This window comes from Gallus gallus, chromosome 1 (genome assembly GCF_016699485.2).
Source record: "Gallus gallus isolate bGalGal1 chromosome 1, bGalGal1.mat.broiler.GRCg7b, whole genome shotgun sequence".
In the NCBI taxonomy this organism is placed as follows: Eukaryota; Metazoa; Chordata; class Aves; order Galliformes; family Phasianidae; genus Gallus; species Gallus gallus.
Genome location: NC_052532.1, coordinates 76,124,596 through 76,141,803, shown reverse-complemented (window position 1 = coordinate 76,141,803; position 17,208 = coordinate 76,124,596). Strand labels below are relative to the sequence as shown.

Sequence of the window (17,208 nt, the reverse complement as noted above, 5' to 3'; positions counted from 1 at the left end):
TAGCAGAATGTGAGATAACACAGTATAATGCAATATAATTGGAATTGAAGCTAATAAATCAAATAATTGAGAGTGTCCAAAACTGAAGGCCTTACTCTAATGGCTAAGGAGCATACATTGCAGAGACAAGCAGAAAAAGAGAAGGCAGTCTTGCAACTCCCAGTTTTATCTTTCCCTTTTAACAGAAAATGGAAATGGAATAATGAAGACTTCTGGGAGCTGTAGTTCCTCTTTTCTGAGGCAGGTACCCAGAACTATCAACAATCCATGGAACTGCAGCATTAACTCTTTAACTCCCAGTGCACTACATGATGTTATGATGCGGAATACTGATAACAAAAAATCATAAAACCTCAACAAACACATACAAAGAGCATAATAACACTATTTCATAGAGCAAATCCTCAACTACAAGACACCATTTTTCAACGTAGTCACCACCATTAGCCAGTGATGAACAAGAGCCTGCATGCCTATGCAGTACATTGGTGTACATATTCATTCTCTTTCAAGGTCTCATAGATACGTGCTAATGCCCCTTTGGGCATACTCAGTGGTATTTAGGGCAGTTGAGTACCCACCTACTTCTTCCCCTTTTTTCACCATCAGTTTCATCACTTTGTCATACACCTTTGACTCACTTCCACCCATTTTTCCCCAGTTTGGAAGATTTTCATTGCTTATTAGGCCATAGTGAGCCACTTTTTAAAAACAATGTATGTAGAACCCAAGGAAAATGTCCTGGCACATTTTGAGACAAAAGATAAAAGCATTCTGTTGTGACTCCAGCACTTCTCGTGAGGCAAAATCATTGAGGCAGAAGATAAAAGTATTCTATTATGTTCCTGATGCAAAATTATTGAGGAAAAACAAGACTGTTCACCCACTAAAGCTGAAATGGAAAGTTTTAGAACTATCACTTCTGGATTCCTTTTGCTAAACTAACACATAGGTTCTTAAACTAATGTATCCCTATTACTAAGCAAACCAACCTATATGAAAACCACAGGGTGTCTATAGCCCAACTTCCTTCTCAAATTAGAATCAGCTACGTGATCAGACCAGGTTGTTCAGGGTTTTATCCAGTCAGGTCATGGAAACCTACAGGGACTGTACAAGCTCTCTGAACAACCATTTCCAATTTTTGCCTGTTCTCACTATATCCAAGTTGAATCTCTCATTTCATGTCTGCTGTCTCTCCTCCTCCCATCACACACTATCATGAAGAACCAGTTTCTGCCTTCTTGAAAACTACCTTGTATTGGAAGGCTGCTACTAGGTCCCCTACAAAGCCTTCTCTTTTCCAGACTGTGCTTTAGCCCCTGACCACCTTTCTCACTAGTTTATCAATATCTTGTACTAGTAGAATATCAGTACTGAACATAGTAGTCTAGTTAAGGCCTAGCAAACTTTGCACAAAGGAGGATAATAACTTTCCCAAGCATTTGCCATAGAGCCTTAATTGTGACCCCTGCTTCCATCCTGCAATACCACAGTCCTGGTACTACAAGCTGGTGACAGACAACAGTCTTTAACACAGTTGTTAGTATACCCTCTATCCATAGTATGATCTGCTAGCTTTCTGAGGTTCTCTAAGCTAACATTAATATATTGCTGCAACACAGGTATATAGGGGAAGCTGTAAGGATATCAGTACTCCTTTTGCCATATCATCAGGAAAGTGAAACAGCCATATCCTAGGGAAGATCGCGGACAGTTCACTGCATAGTAACTTATATTAACGTCATCTGTTTGCATGAAATTTCTACAGCAGATTATCCTACATGCAAATAGAGTTCATCACCACATCTTGCTCTACATTGTTTATGAAAGGAAACTACACCTCAAAAAGAAGATTACTAATATTTACTTCCCTAAAAAAGGACAAACCAGACATAAAAAGGATCTTCACAAACCTATCCATATTTAGGCCTTCTTTTGTATGGCTCAGCAGACCATTTTTTAAGGCAGTTGGCCCCGAAAGGAAATCCTGAAGACTTTGGAATGGAACTGGGTTCTGAAAGTGTTCTCTGAAGGACCATGCCCTCAAGGAATTTCTAAAATACTCCTGCTTGACATAAGAAATAGAAACAAACAAGAGGCTACACAACACACAGAGAATTTGGAGAGGATTATTTTGGCCTAATGGCCTCCTGTCATATATCACCATTATAAAGTTATTTGGAGAACAGGTAATGTAATTCTCCCTTGGCCTCCCTTTGCCTGCTCTTACTTTTCAGCTGCGACAGAAAAATGATTCAGAGGGCCATGATCAAGGTTAAAAATGTCTGGGTTTTTGTTCTGTTTTGTTTTTGCTTGGAGTTTGATTGCAAACAATCTGTTGTGTTAGCTCAGTTGAGAATGTAGTCCAGAGATGGGTCGGAGGGAGGAGATGAATACTTAAGCCAATATAGTGACCAAAAAAAATATGTAAATCTGATTAAGAAATGTTTCTCTTTTTTTCTTTCTTTTTTTTTTTTTCAGATGCTGAATTCTGTTCAGATTTAATAAACTATCAAGTCACTGCCTTCTTTTCAGGTTTCACATAGTTTATTTCACTTGAACTCAAAGTACTGCATATCAAGTCAGGTATCACATAGAAAATAAGGGCATCAAATGAAAGAGGGTGCATCCAACAAAGCAGAAGTTTGTACAGCAGGAGAGCCAGAGTAATGGTGTTTTCCTTATGAAAGCAGAAAACTCAGATTACTGGTTCCAGAACCATGGTGTTCTTGTCGGAATCTTTCATCTAGACATCTGCAGAAAGAAAAAACATAAGGCATAGTGCATGATGAATATTCAGAAACAAATCCAAGGGCCAAGAAGTTGTAGAAAATGAGTTGCAACATCCTTTTGTCATTGACACAGGCACTTCCAATTGCATTCAGATTTGGGATGCCGTGAGAACTGCACACATGAGGGATATGTGGAAATGGAATAAAAATGGATCCTTCAAACCCTCCATGGTGTGTTCAAGGCCTGGTCTGCATATTTGGACTAGAAATAGTGCCACCAACTAGTATAGTAGATTCCAAAACAATCTGCAGTCCAATCAGCACATGATGGAATTAAATACAGAGCGGAAGTGGCTGCTTTCCTTGCTTACAGCCAGTTCTCAGTTCCAGCTGTTTCAGATGTTCCCATCTTGAAAGCCTATTAACACTAACCTGAACTGCAAGGGGAATTGTATTCTCTTGCTGTACGGTCATCTGTAGGAGGAAGGAGAATGCATGGTGAGCTGCAGAATTACATGGTAAAATAAAGCCAAGCTTCTTTCTCTTTAACACTACCATCCCACTCTCCTTATTTTCCCCTCTTTAGGGTGTGAATATAGGAACAGAAAAATGTCTAGAATTTTCCTTTATTTGTCTCCACTCCAGCTATAAAAGATCCTATTATGCAGTGTGATAATCCACAAATAATGCCACCTATTTTATTATGTTGGGCCACAATGTCAGAGGCAGATGGTGATGGTATGACAGTTGAGGTTGAACCTTGCTGCCAATATTCTGTTACATTTTGTTGCAACGAGACAGAGGCGCAGTAGAGGGGCAGTCTGACAAAATGGCATCTGACACTGAAGTGCATATAAAGAAAAGGTGTGGAATTGATTTCTCCATTTAGAAAAAATTGCACTCATTGATATTCATTGACACTTGTTGAATGGTTATGGAGACCAAACAGCGGATGTTAGCACAGTGAGGTGGTGAGTGATGTATTTCAACAGTGGGGACAACGACAGTAATTCACCTCTGCTGGTGCAGTTTTTTATGAGTGTGGCATGCAGGCTCTTGTTCATTACTGGAAAAATGCACAGCTAATAGTGGTAACTATGTTGAAAAATGATGTTTTGTGGCTAAGGATTTGCTCTATCAAACAGTAGTATTGTTCTCTTTGTTTTAGTTTCTATGGATATATATAGGAGGCATTACTTTCAGAGTGACTTACATAATAGAAGGATGTTTTTAAAACAGAAAACCTTTCGGTAGGTTTTCCCAGTAGCCTTGTTTTTTTATTGATAATCAGTATATTCCCATCTTATAACAAGCACAAAAATTATGGTAGAGGATGAGACAGCAAAGAGAGAGCATACTAGGTTACAGTACTTATCTCTACAAAGATTGAATTAAGAATCCTCCTCTTCTTCTTGAAATGATATGGGAAGGGAGAGGAAGAATGGAATTCAGTATACAACATGTAGACCTATGGTTCAGCTTTCTAAATCTCCAGTGGTACTTTTGCATATTGCTCTCAAATTTTTTTCAAATAATTCTTGTTATTCTGTGTGCTGTCTCATACTGAGCGTGGAGAGGTAGAGGCCGAGAATGACTTCAAGATCTCTGGGCTAATAGTTCATTTAGAGCTTTAGGGAACTGATACAAGTTGTAGTGATATTGTTAATCTTGCTAACGCTCGTTAATGGGTAGCCCTGTAGTTTGTTTAGACAAGGGGAAGAGTCTGTTCTTTGTACCAAGTAGATAAGGGAAGTTCTGCTTTGAATCAGATGATAGTTTTGTGAAACTATTGTGAAAGTATTGTGTAATCAAGGTGAGAAGCTAACTGAGCATGAGTGAAAACCAGGTTCAACCAGTGGACACAATGAAGAAGACTACTGACGGTGGCCAGAGAACCAAAAGACCACCACCACAAAAGTCTCATCATGTGCAAGGAGGTAGAATCCTATTGAAGTATTGAAGTATTGAATACATATGTACTGCATGGGAAAACATTTGCATATGTAACACAAGTAATATCTATAGGCTGAAGATACTTTGTACAAGACATGCATGGTAGGCAGAGATGATCCACCATGCGTCAAGTGCCAAAAATAAATAATGCCTGCTTTCTAAAACTCCAATTTGAGTCTTAAGGTAACAGGCTAAGAAATTATTTTCCTGTTATGCTCTGGGACATGACAGCACCTACTGGATGGCTGGACTGTTACACTATACCTGAAAAGCATAGAACTTAATTCTGCCTTCTGATCAATTAAGGCGGCAGTATGTAACACTGATTTTAAATAAATGTCTAAATATTTTCAAGAGAGCTAAGGAGTGGAAGAAGACATGGTAAATTGACAGAGAAGCTTTCTTTCCAGAGACCTAGCTTGAAGTTAGAACAATTTTTAAAAAATCAGTCATTTTGAATATCCACCCTGAAACATAATCTCAGTGTCCAGCAGTCTCACTTCAAGGAACAGAAAAGAAAGTGATTCTGAAACTTAAATGTAGAAGTTCTGTACAGAGGAAACCCAAGCTTGAAGTTGAAGGAGTACACTGGACTAAGGGACATAAGTGGAACAAATGACATAAACTGCACTGTGTTTGGGTGGGAGGTAAGATAGTGATTCTTCACCTATGTCTGTGAAATCTCACCTGGTTTATAGTAGTCATAGACATGCACTGTGGCTGGTTTCAGGATCTGTACTTCATTATCTTGCTCCACTGATATGTTAAGATTCAGAGAAGTCTTATCCAGCTAGAGGGAAGAACAGACACTGGCTATCTCAAAGTAATCTGCATTCCAACTTTATTCCCTCTGCATCAAAGATTTCTTCCTCCACTTTTCCAGGTTCTTTCATTCTCTTTCTCTTTTGCCAAATTTGAGTTGTATGACTAGCCTAGAGATTTGTGTTTTCTGATCTCTAAAGTCCCAACACAAAATACTGCTATTGTTATTATGGGATTCTTAAAACAAAGTACTTCTGTTGTGCAGCAACTAATTTAGTACTACTTGACTGAGCAGATCTCTATGATCTTCCTCTTACCTCTTCCAAGTAGATTGTGACTTTGTCTGGTTTTATCTCTGCTTTTTTCACCAAGAATACATTCTCCAACTATGCAGGAAGACAAGAGAATGAGCTTTGTTAGCCTCAGCTCATTAGTTTTGCCTGATGTCTCACATGTAGGTTGATATTTGTTAGCACACGACTTCTGATTATGGCACTTAGTCTAGTCAAGGGAGAGCCTGTATTCTCTATCTGTAAGGGCCTGTATTTGCTAGGAGCACACAAAAGACTTTCTTAGATTTGGAACAAATGTCCTTGACCTATGATCAATCCCACTTTAAGCACAAGTAGCAAAGGTAAAGCCATTAAGCAGGAAAATATGATGGATCTTCTAGTTATCTCCTAGAACAATGAAATATGTCACTGAACAATTCTATGGGATTCAACAATGCTTAATGGAGTATCCCTCCAAATGACAACAGTGAGAAATTTCAGTGCACCCCAGATAGTTCTAATGAGGTATTTTTCAGCTCCTTTCTAGCTTCTTACCTCGTAAGTGGTCCTTACTGCTAAATATGACAAACTACACAATCAGTTCAGCAAGTAGAAAATTGCCTTGTGTAATAGCCCACTATATCTGCACTTGCTTAATTAATTTAATTTATAGTAAGATAACTTCATAGTAACTATTATACTCCAGCAGTTCTTAGAGGTTTGGGTATTTCTCGCTGAGATACATCTGGAGATATCTTCATATCCTCAGGGAAAGCCAGAGGAAAAAGTCTTACCTCTTTCACAGACCTTTTTGTAGGAATGAACCCTGACAGCATATCCACCTCCACCAGGGCCATATTACTGGTTTCACGGTCCCCAGTGTAACTGAAAGAAGGCAGGAGAGAAACACATTAGATGGGGAACTCATCACAGCATTTCCAGAAGATCATGATAAACTAGTCCCAGTTTTGGCCTGTTCTACAGTACAAATCAAGACACGCTAGTTCAGACCATGCCTCCAAATTCTCCCTGTGCTGGCAACTCTGGTTCTTGAGAACACTGCTGTCTCATCTGCCAGTGCTCTAGGAACCTCTGTGCTGCTCTGTGCTGAGATAGTTGGGCTATGGAAGCCACTGCCAATGTGTTCCCTTGCTTTCCCAGGCCTTAGCTCTCATTTCATGATCTTTGAATCTACAGAGGAGAAGGCAGTCTGTCCCAGTGTTTGCCAAAAACAGGAGATATTTAGGGGGTTCTGGTCAGACTGTGGGAGCTTTCAATGTTTTCTGGTGAAGGAAACGCATCAGAGAATCCCATACCTAACAGATATGTGGATATCAAACTGTTTCCTGACACCGTCACATTCTCGTGTTACTGTTTCCACATCCAGGAGGAAGACAACTTGAGTTTTTGGTGGCGGGATGTTATAGTAGAGAGTGCTCTGGTGGAAAAGAAAACATGTCTGTCAAGTACCCCAGAACTTTTCTGCATGAGCCAAAGGCCTATTTATGCCTCCAGCTTTTAACAAACTGATAACCAATAACTAAAACAGCTGGCTCCAGCTGTTCTTTTTGTCCAGACATGCTATGTTGAGCTCACAGGGTCTCATATAGCCTCAAAAATGTAACCCTAAGTTTGAAGGCTCAGATATCTGTAATCCAAGGTCTCATTCAGCCCAACATTGTCTCAGTTTTTACTGAAAAAAAAAATTAAGGTTTGAGAAAGCACATAAGCTAAAACACTGCCCATAAAGAGAAAGAAGCCAAATCCTATACAGAACTTGAGGCTATAGCATTTGCTTAGATCAAAATCTCACTTAAAGAGTTAGTGGCAAAACTTAACAGCTCTGTTTCTTATCTATGCTCACCTGTATGTAGACACAGCCACTGCCAGTTGCCTCTACTGTGTACATCCCTGGGACTTCAAGGAGAGATGCTTGATGCAAGACTAGCTTATTATTTTTGTGCACATGGAACTCTAGCAGAGAAGCCTCTTTGCCTTTCACTGTCACCTTCACATCTCTGACCTCATGAGGAATCAGGGCTGCATACTGAGCCAGGGCCTGCAGGCTAACGACTGTATCCTGAAGGTAAAGAGAAAGTCACTTTCCTATGCAGTAAAGCAGTACAAGATCCGTCACTCTAAATCAGGCATGACAGGGAAAAATACACATCTAATGGCCCTGACTTATGCTCTGATACAACTAGGGTACATGCCAGTAAGTTCACAGGCTTCTGGATGTATTCTGCATGTTGGCAAGCATGGCTTCCGAGTCCTGGGTGACCCCAATTACACCACCAAAAAAAAAGAAACCCACAAAAAACAAAAAACTTTCCCATGGCATTCCCCTTCCCAAGCAGGGCTCATGTATGCCTCTCTGCAAAGGATAGATCTGGAATGACATGCACACAAATGACACACATATCACTCTATGTACAGTATATCTCTTCTTCCCCCATAACTTCCCCCCGATTGTTACCTGTGTGGAAGCAAATCCCCCGAGAGCATTTCTTTGTTTACTGAGCCAGTGCACAAGCTTGCTGACTGCACTGTCATTGACAGCAAAGTCTGGTTTGGAAACATGAGCCAGAAGGATATAGGCTACTATCTCAATCATAGAAGAAGATTCTTCACTACTGGAATCTGATGTCAGATGCTCTGCTGATGCATAGAGAAAAAAAAATGTGGAAGAGAAGAACTTTAGACCCCTATGAACATTAGCTCATCCTGCCCTTCTATATCTGGAGGAGTGACAGTTTCCCTTACAACACCAGAAACACCCACTACTTCTCAGAATACATAAGCCAATCTCTCCAGTGGTTTTTGTTCTCTGAAAATATGGTAGAGTCCAATTCTTCCTTTGGAAGCACAGAGAGATCCAGGCTGCAGATATGACCCCAAATTCTCATTCTCCTAGGAAACAGCTCTGCTAGGAACTGACAGATTCTGAACACAAGCTTTTTGTTTAAAGTGCAGTCCTGGTTTTATTCAGCTGTGTGTGTATACTCAAAGCTATGTCCTGTTAGTGGTGACTGAGATGAACTAGATTTCATATGCCATATTCCAACCTTTGATGAGGAAGCCACACTTGTTATTACTATGCATCCAGGCACTGCTTCCTCAGTGATATGCTGTGAGGATATCAGCTCTTGGATTGTAACTGTAGGTCACATTACGGACACTAAGTGGAGAATGCATGGGTTGACTTTAAGAAACCAGGGACCAATGTGAACAGCATTGGGAATAAATAGGAGGAACTAAGTATCTGTGTGTTGTCACAGGGCCATATTCTCACTGAGATCATGGAGACGTGGTGGGACTGCTTGTATGACTAGAATGTTCTCATGCATGGGTAAGAATGGGTAAGAATTAAGGGGTAGGTTACCATGGGAGACACTGTTGTGGATGTTTACTATGCTGCCTGATCTGGAGAAGGAAGTTGGTGAGGCTTTCTATACGCAGCTGAAAGTAGTCTCACAATCATAGGCACTGGCTCTCATGGGGAACTTCAGTCACCTAGATATTTACTGGGGAAAAAAACAACACTGCCAGGCACACACTGTCCAGGAGGTTCCTGCAGTGCGTTGAAGATAACTTTCTGACACAGGTTGGGGAGGGGCCAACAAAGAGAGATGTGTTGCTGGACCTTGCTCTTGCAAACAAAGGACTGATTGGCAATATGAAAGATGGGGGCAGCCTTGGCTGAAGCTGATAGTAGAGTTCAGGATCTTGTGTGGAAGTAATAAGGCAGTAAGTAGGATTGCAACTCTGGACTTCAGCATAGTCAACTTTGACATCTTCAAGGACCTACTTGAGGTATCCCATGGGTTAGAGCACTGGAAGATAAAGGAGCCCAAGAGAGTTAGTTCATTTTCAAGCACCAGTTCCTCCAAGCTTAAGATTGGTGCAAACCTAAGAGTAAGAAATTTAGCAAAAATGACAGGAAACCTGCATGGATGAGCAAAGAGCTCATGGAAAATCTCAAATAAGAGAAGAAAACATATAGAATGTGCAAAAAGGCTTTGGCCACTTGGGAGGAATATAGGAATACTGTCAGGATATGCAGGGATGCAACAGGGAAGGCTAAGACACACTTGGGATTAAATCTGGTGAGAGAGGTCAAGGACAACAAGAAGGGCTTCTTAAGTATTTCAGTAGCAAAAGGGAGACTAGGGAAAATGTGAGCCCACTGCTGAATGAGGTAGGTGCCCTGGTAATGGAGGACACTGAGAAGGCAAAGTTACTGAATGTCCTCATTACTCCTGTCTAGAGAAGACAGAGAAGGAATCTTATTAATGCTTATAAATATCTAAGGGGCAGGTGTCAAGTGCAAGGGGCCAGGTCTTTTTCAGTGGTGACCAGTGATAAGACAAAGGGGCAACAGGCACAGACTGGAAAACAGGAAATTCCATATTAACATGAGAAAAAAATTATTTACTTTGAGGCTGACAGAACACTGGAACAAGGTAACCAGAGAGGTTGCAGAGTCTTCTTCCCTGGAGATTTTCAAAACCTGTTTAGACTCTTTCCTCTGCAGTCTACTCAAGGAAACCTGCATTAGCAGGGGGATTGGACTAGATGATCTCCAGAGGTCCCTTCCAATCCCGAAAATTCTGTGATTCTGTGAATCCAAAGTCTTTGAAAGGCAACAACTTACCAGTTTCTTTCTCTAACTTATCCAGGAGCTCCTGTCTCATCTCCACATCCTCCGTCAGTGTGAATACGTAAGCCATCAAGGCCTTGACATAAAGGCTGGTCTCATCAAATGTAACATTCTTAAGACAACGTAAGGCGTTATCCAGCATTGTATCCTGAGAAAGGAATTGAAAGTAAATTTCACAATATATCAACAATCCTCAAGTATTACAGCTACATCTTCCCTGCAAGCCCTGCATCATTTTCAGTGACAAGTGTTCCCCCAAGATTAGTCAGGAATGACAGATGATCTGCTTGCTGCAAATCAGGTCAATGACAGTAAGAACACATTATCCATGTTAAAAGGCCCTAAAAGAGTTCAGACATGACTTACATTTTTCTCCAATTGGAGCTCAAGAAGGGCAGCAGCGACATAGGCTGTTAATGAGATTGTATCATCCACACCACCCTGTAAATCACACAGACAGACAAAAATGAACATTGCTTGCCTCCAAACAGTATGTGACCTGTCATTGTTTAACTACTGAAACCGCCTATGGATAACATAACTACCAGAGTATAGTAGCATGCCTGTGGGCATTCTTGATATGGTGGTAAGCTATTTATTTTTTTTTAATATGTTACAAGTGGACACTAGAACAAAGGTTTTATGATGCAGGATTTGTATACAAGATGTAAGTTTGTATACAAATCAGCTGATTGTGAGAAGCTACAGATTAACAAGGGCAAACAGGCATCCAGAAGTCTCTTCTTCTATCAGAGGACAAGAATTCCCAGTGAAGTTCTGCCAGCATCCTCAGAGAAGAGACAAGACTGCATCATAAACGATGCTCTGAGGCATTGTTCACACTGATAGCAGAAACTTCAAAGTGCAAAGAGAGGGAACTTTGTTGTGCCCTGAAAGATCTATTCAAATAGAAAGCCCATGTTGAGAAACGAGTGGAAGTCAGACAAGGATAAAGTCTATCTGTACACTCTGGTTTTAGTTTGTACTCCATCCAATTAAGAAAGAGAGAAAGAAAGGAAGGAGGGAAGGAGGGAAGGAGGGAAGGAGGGAAGGAAGGAAGGAAGGAAGGAAGGAAGGAAGGAAGGAAGGAAGGAAGGAAGGAAGGAAGGAAGGAAGGAAGGAAGGAAGGAAGGAAGGAAGGAAGGAAGGAAGGAAGGAAGGAAGGAAGGAAGGAAGGAAGGAAGGAAGGAAGGAAGGAAGGAAGGAAGGAAGGAAGGAAGGAAGGAAGGAAGGAAGGAAGGAAGGAAGGAAGGAAGGAAGGAAGGAAGGAAAGAAAAACTGTAGCCCTTTACTTTGCTAAAATATCAGCCTGTTTTATTTCAGACATGTGCCTGTGTTTAGTAGGGTGACTCTGCAATCTGACCAGTCTTGATTATTTTTTCCTTTACAGAGCACATGAACCCATGTACTGCTACACTGCATGCAGATGTTTGGTACTTGAGCATCAGGGCATGTTCATTGTGCATTTCCAACTACCGTGCAGGGATCAATCTGGGAGTGCCAGGTTCCAGGAAAAGTAGTACTTGGTGGGCAGTGAAGGGACCACAGTGTCTTCATGTTAAAACACAAAGTTAGGCCTATCTGGAGAGTCTTTACTGTGGATCATAATGCATGAGAAGAGGAACAATCCAGCCAGAGTTTTTTGTACAAGCACTACAGAATACAAATATTTCTCCCTGTACCCCTAATGTGCCTTGGCACAATCAGTCACAGTGCCATTTATATAAAGATAAAATGAGATTGCCCAGCAGAGATTAAAAACTCACATAGAGGAAATGCATGTTGTTCTAGGCTATGCTTCATTCTGCTCTGGGAAGATGTTTGGCTGAGTTAAACCATACTTTGTGCTACTGTGCACATCAGAAGAACCTGGGGAAGTGACCCCATCCCCATATTGTGTTTCTCCCATTCCTACTTCCATTGCCATTAGTCATACCTTCAAGTCATTATTGAAGAGCTTCCCCACACTCTGGAAGCAACCATTGGATAACTGATGCTTCTGCAGCCAGAGCACAGCATCCTGTACGTGATCTTTATTGATGTAAATGTAAGAGCTGGCCTGCCCAAAGGACCTGGCCACAAAAGCTGTCAGCCTGTAGGCAGAGCACAGATATCACAGCCAGGAAATAGAATGGATGCTAGGTTTGGGATGACAGCACCAACTCTGGCCACTCACCATGTGTTGCCCTGGGCGTCAGACTTCCCAAAGGCACTGTAGGAGCCATCATCATGTTTGTAGAGCAGCTGACGCTGGTAACCTATGAAGACAGGGGCAAAAGCAACTCTTAGTTTGAACTAAGAGCACTCAAACTGTGCTTTTCGTGTAGGGAGAAGGCTTTTACAGCAAGAGACTTCACCAGCTCCTACAGAGACATTGAGCCAAACCTACTACATCACAATGCCTTGAGCATCCCACAGCATCAGAGTGACAAGAAACAGCTGCGCAGCATCACTGACGCGTGCCATACAGCTGCTCTACATTACTAGCTGCTTTTGCAGAGTAGGGACATGCTCAGCCATTTCACCTCCCCACATTCCCCAAGCAACCCTAACCGACACCTTACTGTGAATAGAAAAATCAGTAGGAGTGACTAAGAAGGCTTTTCTCAGAAGGGACAAAGAGAAATCCTGATATGATGTGCACTGCAAAATAAGATACTAGCACTGTATTAAATTTGAATTATATTGGACATAAACAAACACTACCTAAACTATCTATCTGTTATGGCCACTCTTTATTCCATTTAGTAGCAACTGTTGCCCTGTTTCCACAAAAAAAATGGTATCTGCATCAGACTGATAACAGAATGGCATCACAGTATAATGGAAATCATTAATCACTTATACCCTCCTGAGAAAAGTAGGCTTGGTACCTCAATAATATCCAGAGAGAGAAATAATGATTCTTCAAAAAGATGTTTTACGTTTCTTGAAACCATTTCCTTATACTCAGTGATATCTTTCTTTGGCACAGCTCAGGCATTGCTTTCACTCTTGTCTTGCACTCACTCATCAAACAAATGCTCCACACTCTAGATTTACAGCACTTTTTTTTTTTTTTTTTTCCCCAGAATAGAAGGAAGGACGTTGTTTACCAGTTCTCAGGAAATAGAGTGCTATAACTTCAATTTCTGGATCCAATTGTTTAGTCTTCTTCAAGTACTGGAGTACGAAGATGTTTGGTGCAAACTGAACCATATTCTGTTCACCACAGCCAAAAGGCATCTGAAGCAGCTGATCTAAATTTTGAAGTGCTGGGCCCATGATATCCCCTAAAATTTGAGGTGGAGGTTCAGGAGAAAGAAAAGTATTCAGCAATATAAAATGAAGGGACTTCTGCCTTCTCTAAGTTCTATTGGAATCCTGAAAAAGAGCTCCTCACAAAAGTGATGCATATAATATCACAATTAGATTTCTTCCAGCCACTCCTGGATAAGACCAGACCAGCAAAGGAAGAATGTATCATTCTGGGAAGAGGCAGGGAATGCAAAACTTGAGGGGATCTGAGGAAATGTTAAAAGAACTGTCATTCCTGAGGTATCAAGGAGGGAAAAGAATTATAGAGGCAAGCCAGATGATAATCTGGAGGGATGTTTTTGGTTGCTTTAGGTGGACGATTGAGAGACATCAAGAGGAGATATCCTGTTTTGCTCCTTCTTCTCCAGACACCTGAGGATCACCTAAGATCCTTCATATGAGGGGAATAACTGCTGAAAAAGATTACTTGATATACATTTCTAAGGCCATCATCACACTCTTCAGTTTATCTTATGAGGAACTGGGTTAGTGCCACATTAAGGCCAAAGCATTGTGCAAGCTTTTCCCACTAGGACCCAAGAGCAAGGAAAGCCTTTATCACCAATCACAGAGAAAGTGGCTCGACCAGATCCCTCCAGCGTTTCTGCAGGCAGGGTCAGGGAGAATTCTTCAGAGACTGTGTTATCTAATGAAGGGAAAAGCCAGAAATTTACTCAATGGAAAATTTATCACACACAATTGAGACAACCCAAAGAGGCCTACATGAGAATGAGTGTGAAATTGAGTCACAGAAGCTGAGACCTAAAAATATATGCCTCATACAGAAAACGGTGTCAGGCAGAAGATAGATATGAAGAAACTACAGTGGTTCTTCTCCTAGGCATGGATAGTGCCACAGGTGCTTGTTCTTGGACAAATTCCCCCCACCTCTGGGTACCTTCAGTAGCTCCATCCCTTCCATCCTGATAGCTGTCAGTGAATTATGTTTCATACCTGTAGCACAGAGAAAGGCGTTTTGGGTCTTCTCTTGTAGTATGCCTCCTGGCTGCAGGTGGAGAAAGAGTAGTTCAGAAAGAGAAGGCAGGAAAGGAAGTCTCCATGCCTCTGTAGGCCTGTCTGTTTCCAGGAAAGATCTAAACTTCCTCTTGCTAATAGTTTCATGGGATAATACACTGTCCCCAGGTATTCTCCATCAGTGGTCTGACTAACCTTCACAAGCAAAGGTTTTATCACTGTGTCCATCTTTCCTTGCAATGGTGTCACAGCAACCCTGTTATCACACAGATTATGCGAATCTTCTGCCACACTGCTCACAGTAACATTCACTTTGCCTGCAAGAAGCACAAGAGTACATCACTGAGCACTTGCAGCAGAGTTCTGTACATACAGGTGATGGGACCAGACACAGGGGCAGGCAAATTTCACACATCCTCCCACTAGCTAACACACATCCCTCTGCTTAACCTCACCCAGTCTAGTGGCTGTCACATTCCATGCAAAGATTTTTGCTTCATTGGCACAGAGGCAGCTGGTGAACTGGCAGCCTGGACAGGCATCCACCTTTAGTTCTGGAGTCTCTATGAGGGTGGTGTGCACCTGAGTGTGTTAAGGTATGCAAACATACATTGGCACAGAATTAGCACCAGGCACTGATCAAAGGAACAAACATGAGTCCCAAAAGATGAGACTGAGCTTTGTGTCCCATATACCAGTATATAGCTAATAGCTTGCCTCTAGGCTTGTGCACTTGCTCTAGCATAGGCTATGGGACTGGGGAAATACTCACTTGGATACAGTCCTTGAGGTAGTTGAAGATGGTGGCTTTCAGGCTGAAAATCTCTCCTTGGATCACAGAGTATGGCAGTGACAGGTCTACAAAGAAAGGCTGGAAGACTCTAAGTGTTGCTAAATGAGAAAGCCCAAAGCCAGTATCAGCAACACAGAAGGTATTGGCATTCCATTCTGTAATAGTGTCAGGTACAGTAACTTGGAGAGATGCTTGACCTTCATCACTACAGCAGGAAGGGAGAGAGAACTTGATTAGAAGCAGTCAAAAGTTTCCAAAGATCTCTGGAAAAGGCAGGCAGAAGCTATTACCAACCTGATAGGGACCAAATCCCAAATCCAAGTTTCTGGGAAATATGTCCGTGCTTTGGGCTTCTTTGTGTCGTCTGACTGAGGTACAAGATTGTCATGAACAACATGACTGTCTGCAGCAAAGCAAGTAATACATCAGAAAACAGTCACAACAGGTGATATTACTTCTTCATTTGCAGGCACTCTAGCACAAACCATAAATGATCTATGTATACAGGGTTAGCTATTCAGTGAGAGTATGTCACAGAGTCTGTATCTTTAGGGAACACAATTTTAGGGAGTGAGAGTGGAATGGACTTTGGTCTGAGGTTCAGACTGACAAATGCAGAAAGTTTTGGTGTGGAACCAAAAGGAGACAGAATACTTAATTGGAATCACGCCATTTTAAGTAGTCTGTGAAAATGCTTGTGGAGAGCAAGCTACATTTTCTGTGAAGACTACAGAACCCAAGGGCAGCTAATAAGGGACAGAGATTTGAGCTTTTAACTGTTATTGATTAACTGGGTTCTCTAGACTACACACAAACATTATCTCTTTCATAAACACAGAAAAGAGAAACACAGCAGGGTGGAAGTTAGCCATCTCAGCAGCAGCCTGGCCAGGATTAGGAGAGGAGAGTCCCCTCACTCAAGGAGTTTGGAATTTTCATTCCTTACCCATAACACTGTTTTTGTTAGGCAACATCTTTCTCTCAAAGTTTTGTTGCATACAGGAAACTGGTTTCTTGATTTTAGTATTGGTTAATATTTTCATGCGCAATGACTGGAAAACAGTAATGAGACAAAATCAGTGGTAAATAACAGGCAATAAGGAATGTTGAAAATATCTTGAGATATCATAGCAAGTTTCATAAGGCAGTTGTTGGTAGATGAAATACTTTAAAATGCTGCCTGTTTGTACACATAGACACTGAGAGCAGCCCTGCAGACACGAACTTGAGGGTCCTGGTTGACAAGAAGCTGGACATGAGCCAGCTGGGTGTTCTTGCAGCCTGGAAGGCCAGCTGTATCCTGGGCTGTATCAAAAGTATCAATGTGTCAATGTATCATTGACAGGAGGGCAAGGGAGATAATTGTCCCCCTCTACTCTGCCCTTGTGAGGCCCTGTCTGGAGTACTGCATTCAGGCCTGGGGCCCCTAGCACAAGAAAGACAGGGAGGTGTTAGAGCAGGTCAAGAGGAAGGCCATAAAGATGATCAAAGGACAGAAACACTTCTCCCTTGAAGAAAGGCTGAGGGAGTTGGGATTGTTCAGCCTGGAGAAGAGAAGGCTCTGGGGAGACCACATTGTGACCTTCCAGTAGGTCCAGAAGGCCTCCCCAGAGGGGAGCTTATAAGCAGGAAGCTGACTGATCTTTTACGTGGTCTGATAGTAACAGGACAGAGGGGAATGGCTTTAAACTAAAAGAGGGGATATTTGGGCTAGATGTTAGGAAGAAATTCTTTCCTCAGCATGTGGTGAGGCACTGCAAC

General features: G+C 41.7%; 1 protein-coding gene and 1 long non-coding RNA gene across 9 annotated transcripts in view; one reads left to right on the top strand and one right to left on the bottom strand.

Moving 5' to 3' along the window:
* Positions 1 to 2,531: 2,531 nt before the first annotated feature.
* Positions 2,532 to 17,208, bottom strand: part of A2ML2 (alpha-2-macroglobulin-like 2) — a 33,758-nt gene continuing 19,081 nt past the window's right edge. For 6 of the 8 annotated variants that reach the window (XM_040648196.2, XM_004938106.5, XM_025142746.3 and 3 more), the window contains 20 exons: positions 16,394 to 16,499; positions 15,742 to 15,850; positions 15,427 to 15,652; positions 15,110 to 15,236; positions 14,850 to 14,971; positions 14,634 to 14,685; positions 14,242 to 14,325; positions 13,478 to 13,654; positions 12,559 to 12,640; positions 12,319 to 12,475; positions 10,749 to 10,823; positions 10,377 to 10,530; positions 8,199 to 8,380; positions 7,587 to 7,802; positions 7,039 to 7,160; positions 6,517 to 6,607; positions 5,768 to 5,836; positions 5,376 to 5,478; positions 3,168 to 3,209; positions 2,532 to 2,757 (listed from right to left, as the gene is read on the bottom strand). In XM_040648196.2, the coding sequence (XP_040504130.1) occupies positions 2,750 to 2,757; positions 3,168 to 3,209; positions 5,376 to 5,478; positions 5,768 to 5,836; positions 6,517 to 6,607; positions 7,039 to 7,160; positions 7,587 to 7,802; positions 8,199 to 8,380; positions 10,377 to 10,530; positions 10,749 to 10,823; positions 12,319 to 12,475; positions 12,559 to 12,640; positions 13,478 to 13,654; positions 14,242 to 14,325; positions 14,634 to 14,685; positions 14,850 to 14,971; positions 15,110 to 15,236; positions 15,427 to 15,652; positions 15,742 to 15,850; positions 16,394 to 16,499 (2,304 nt within the window). In that variant the 3' untranslated portion in view covers positions 2,532 to 2,749. The remainder of the gene's footprint in view (positions 2,758 to 3,167; positions 3,210 to 5,375; positions 5,479 to 5,767; positions 5,837 to 6,516; positions 6,608 to 7,038; positions 7,161 to 7,586; positions 7,803 to 8,198; positions 8,381 to 10,376; positions 10,531 to 10,748; positions 10,824 to 12,318; positions 12,476 to 12,558; positions 12,641 to 13,477; positions 13,655 to 14,241; positions 14,326 to 14,633; positions 14,686 to 14,849; positions 14,972 to 15,109; positions 15,237 to 15,426; positions 15,653 to 15,741; positions 15,851 to 16,393; positions 16,500 to 17,208) is intronic. The other 2 variants (XM_004938105.5, XM_040648207.2) reach the window with 2 other exon arrangements.
* LOC121106885 lies at positions 9,096 to 10,873 on the top strand. Its single transcript, XR_005840130.2, has 2 exons — positions 9,096 to 9,161; positions 10,402 to 10,873. It is a non-coding gene; the product is annotated as an uncharacterized LOC121106885 (long non-coding RNA).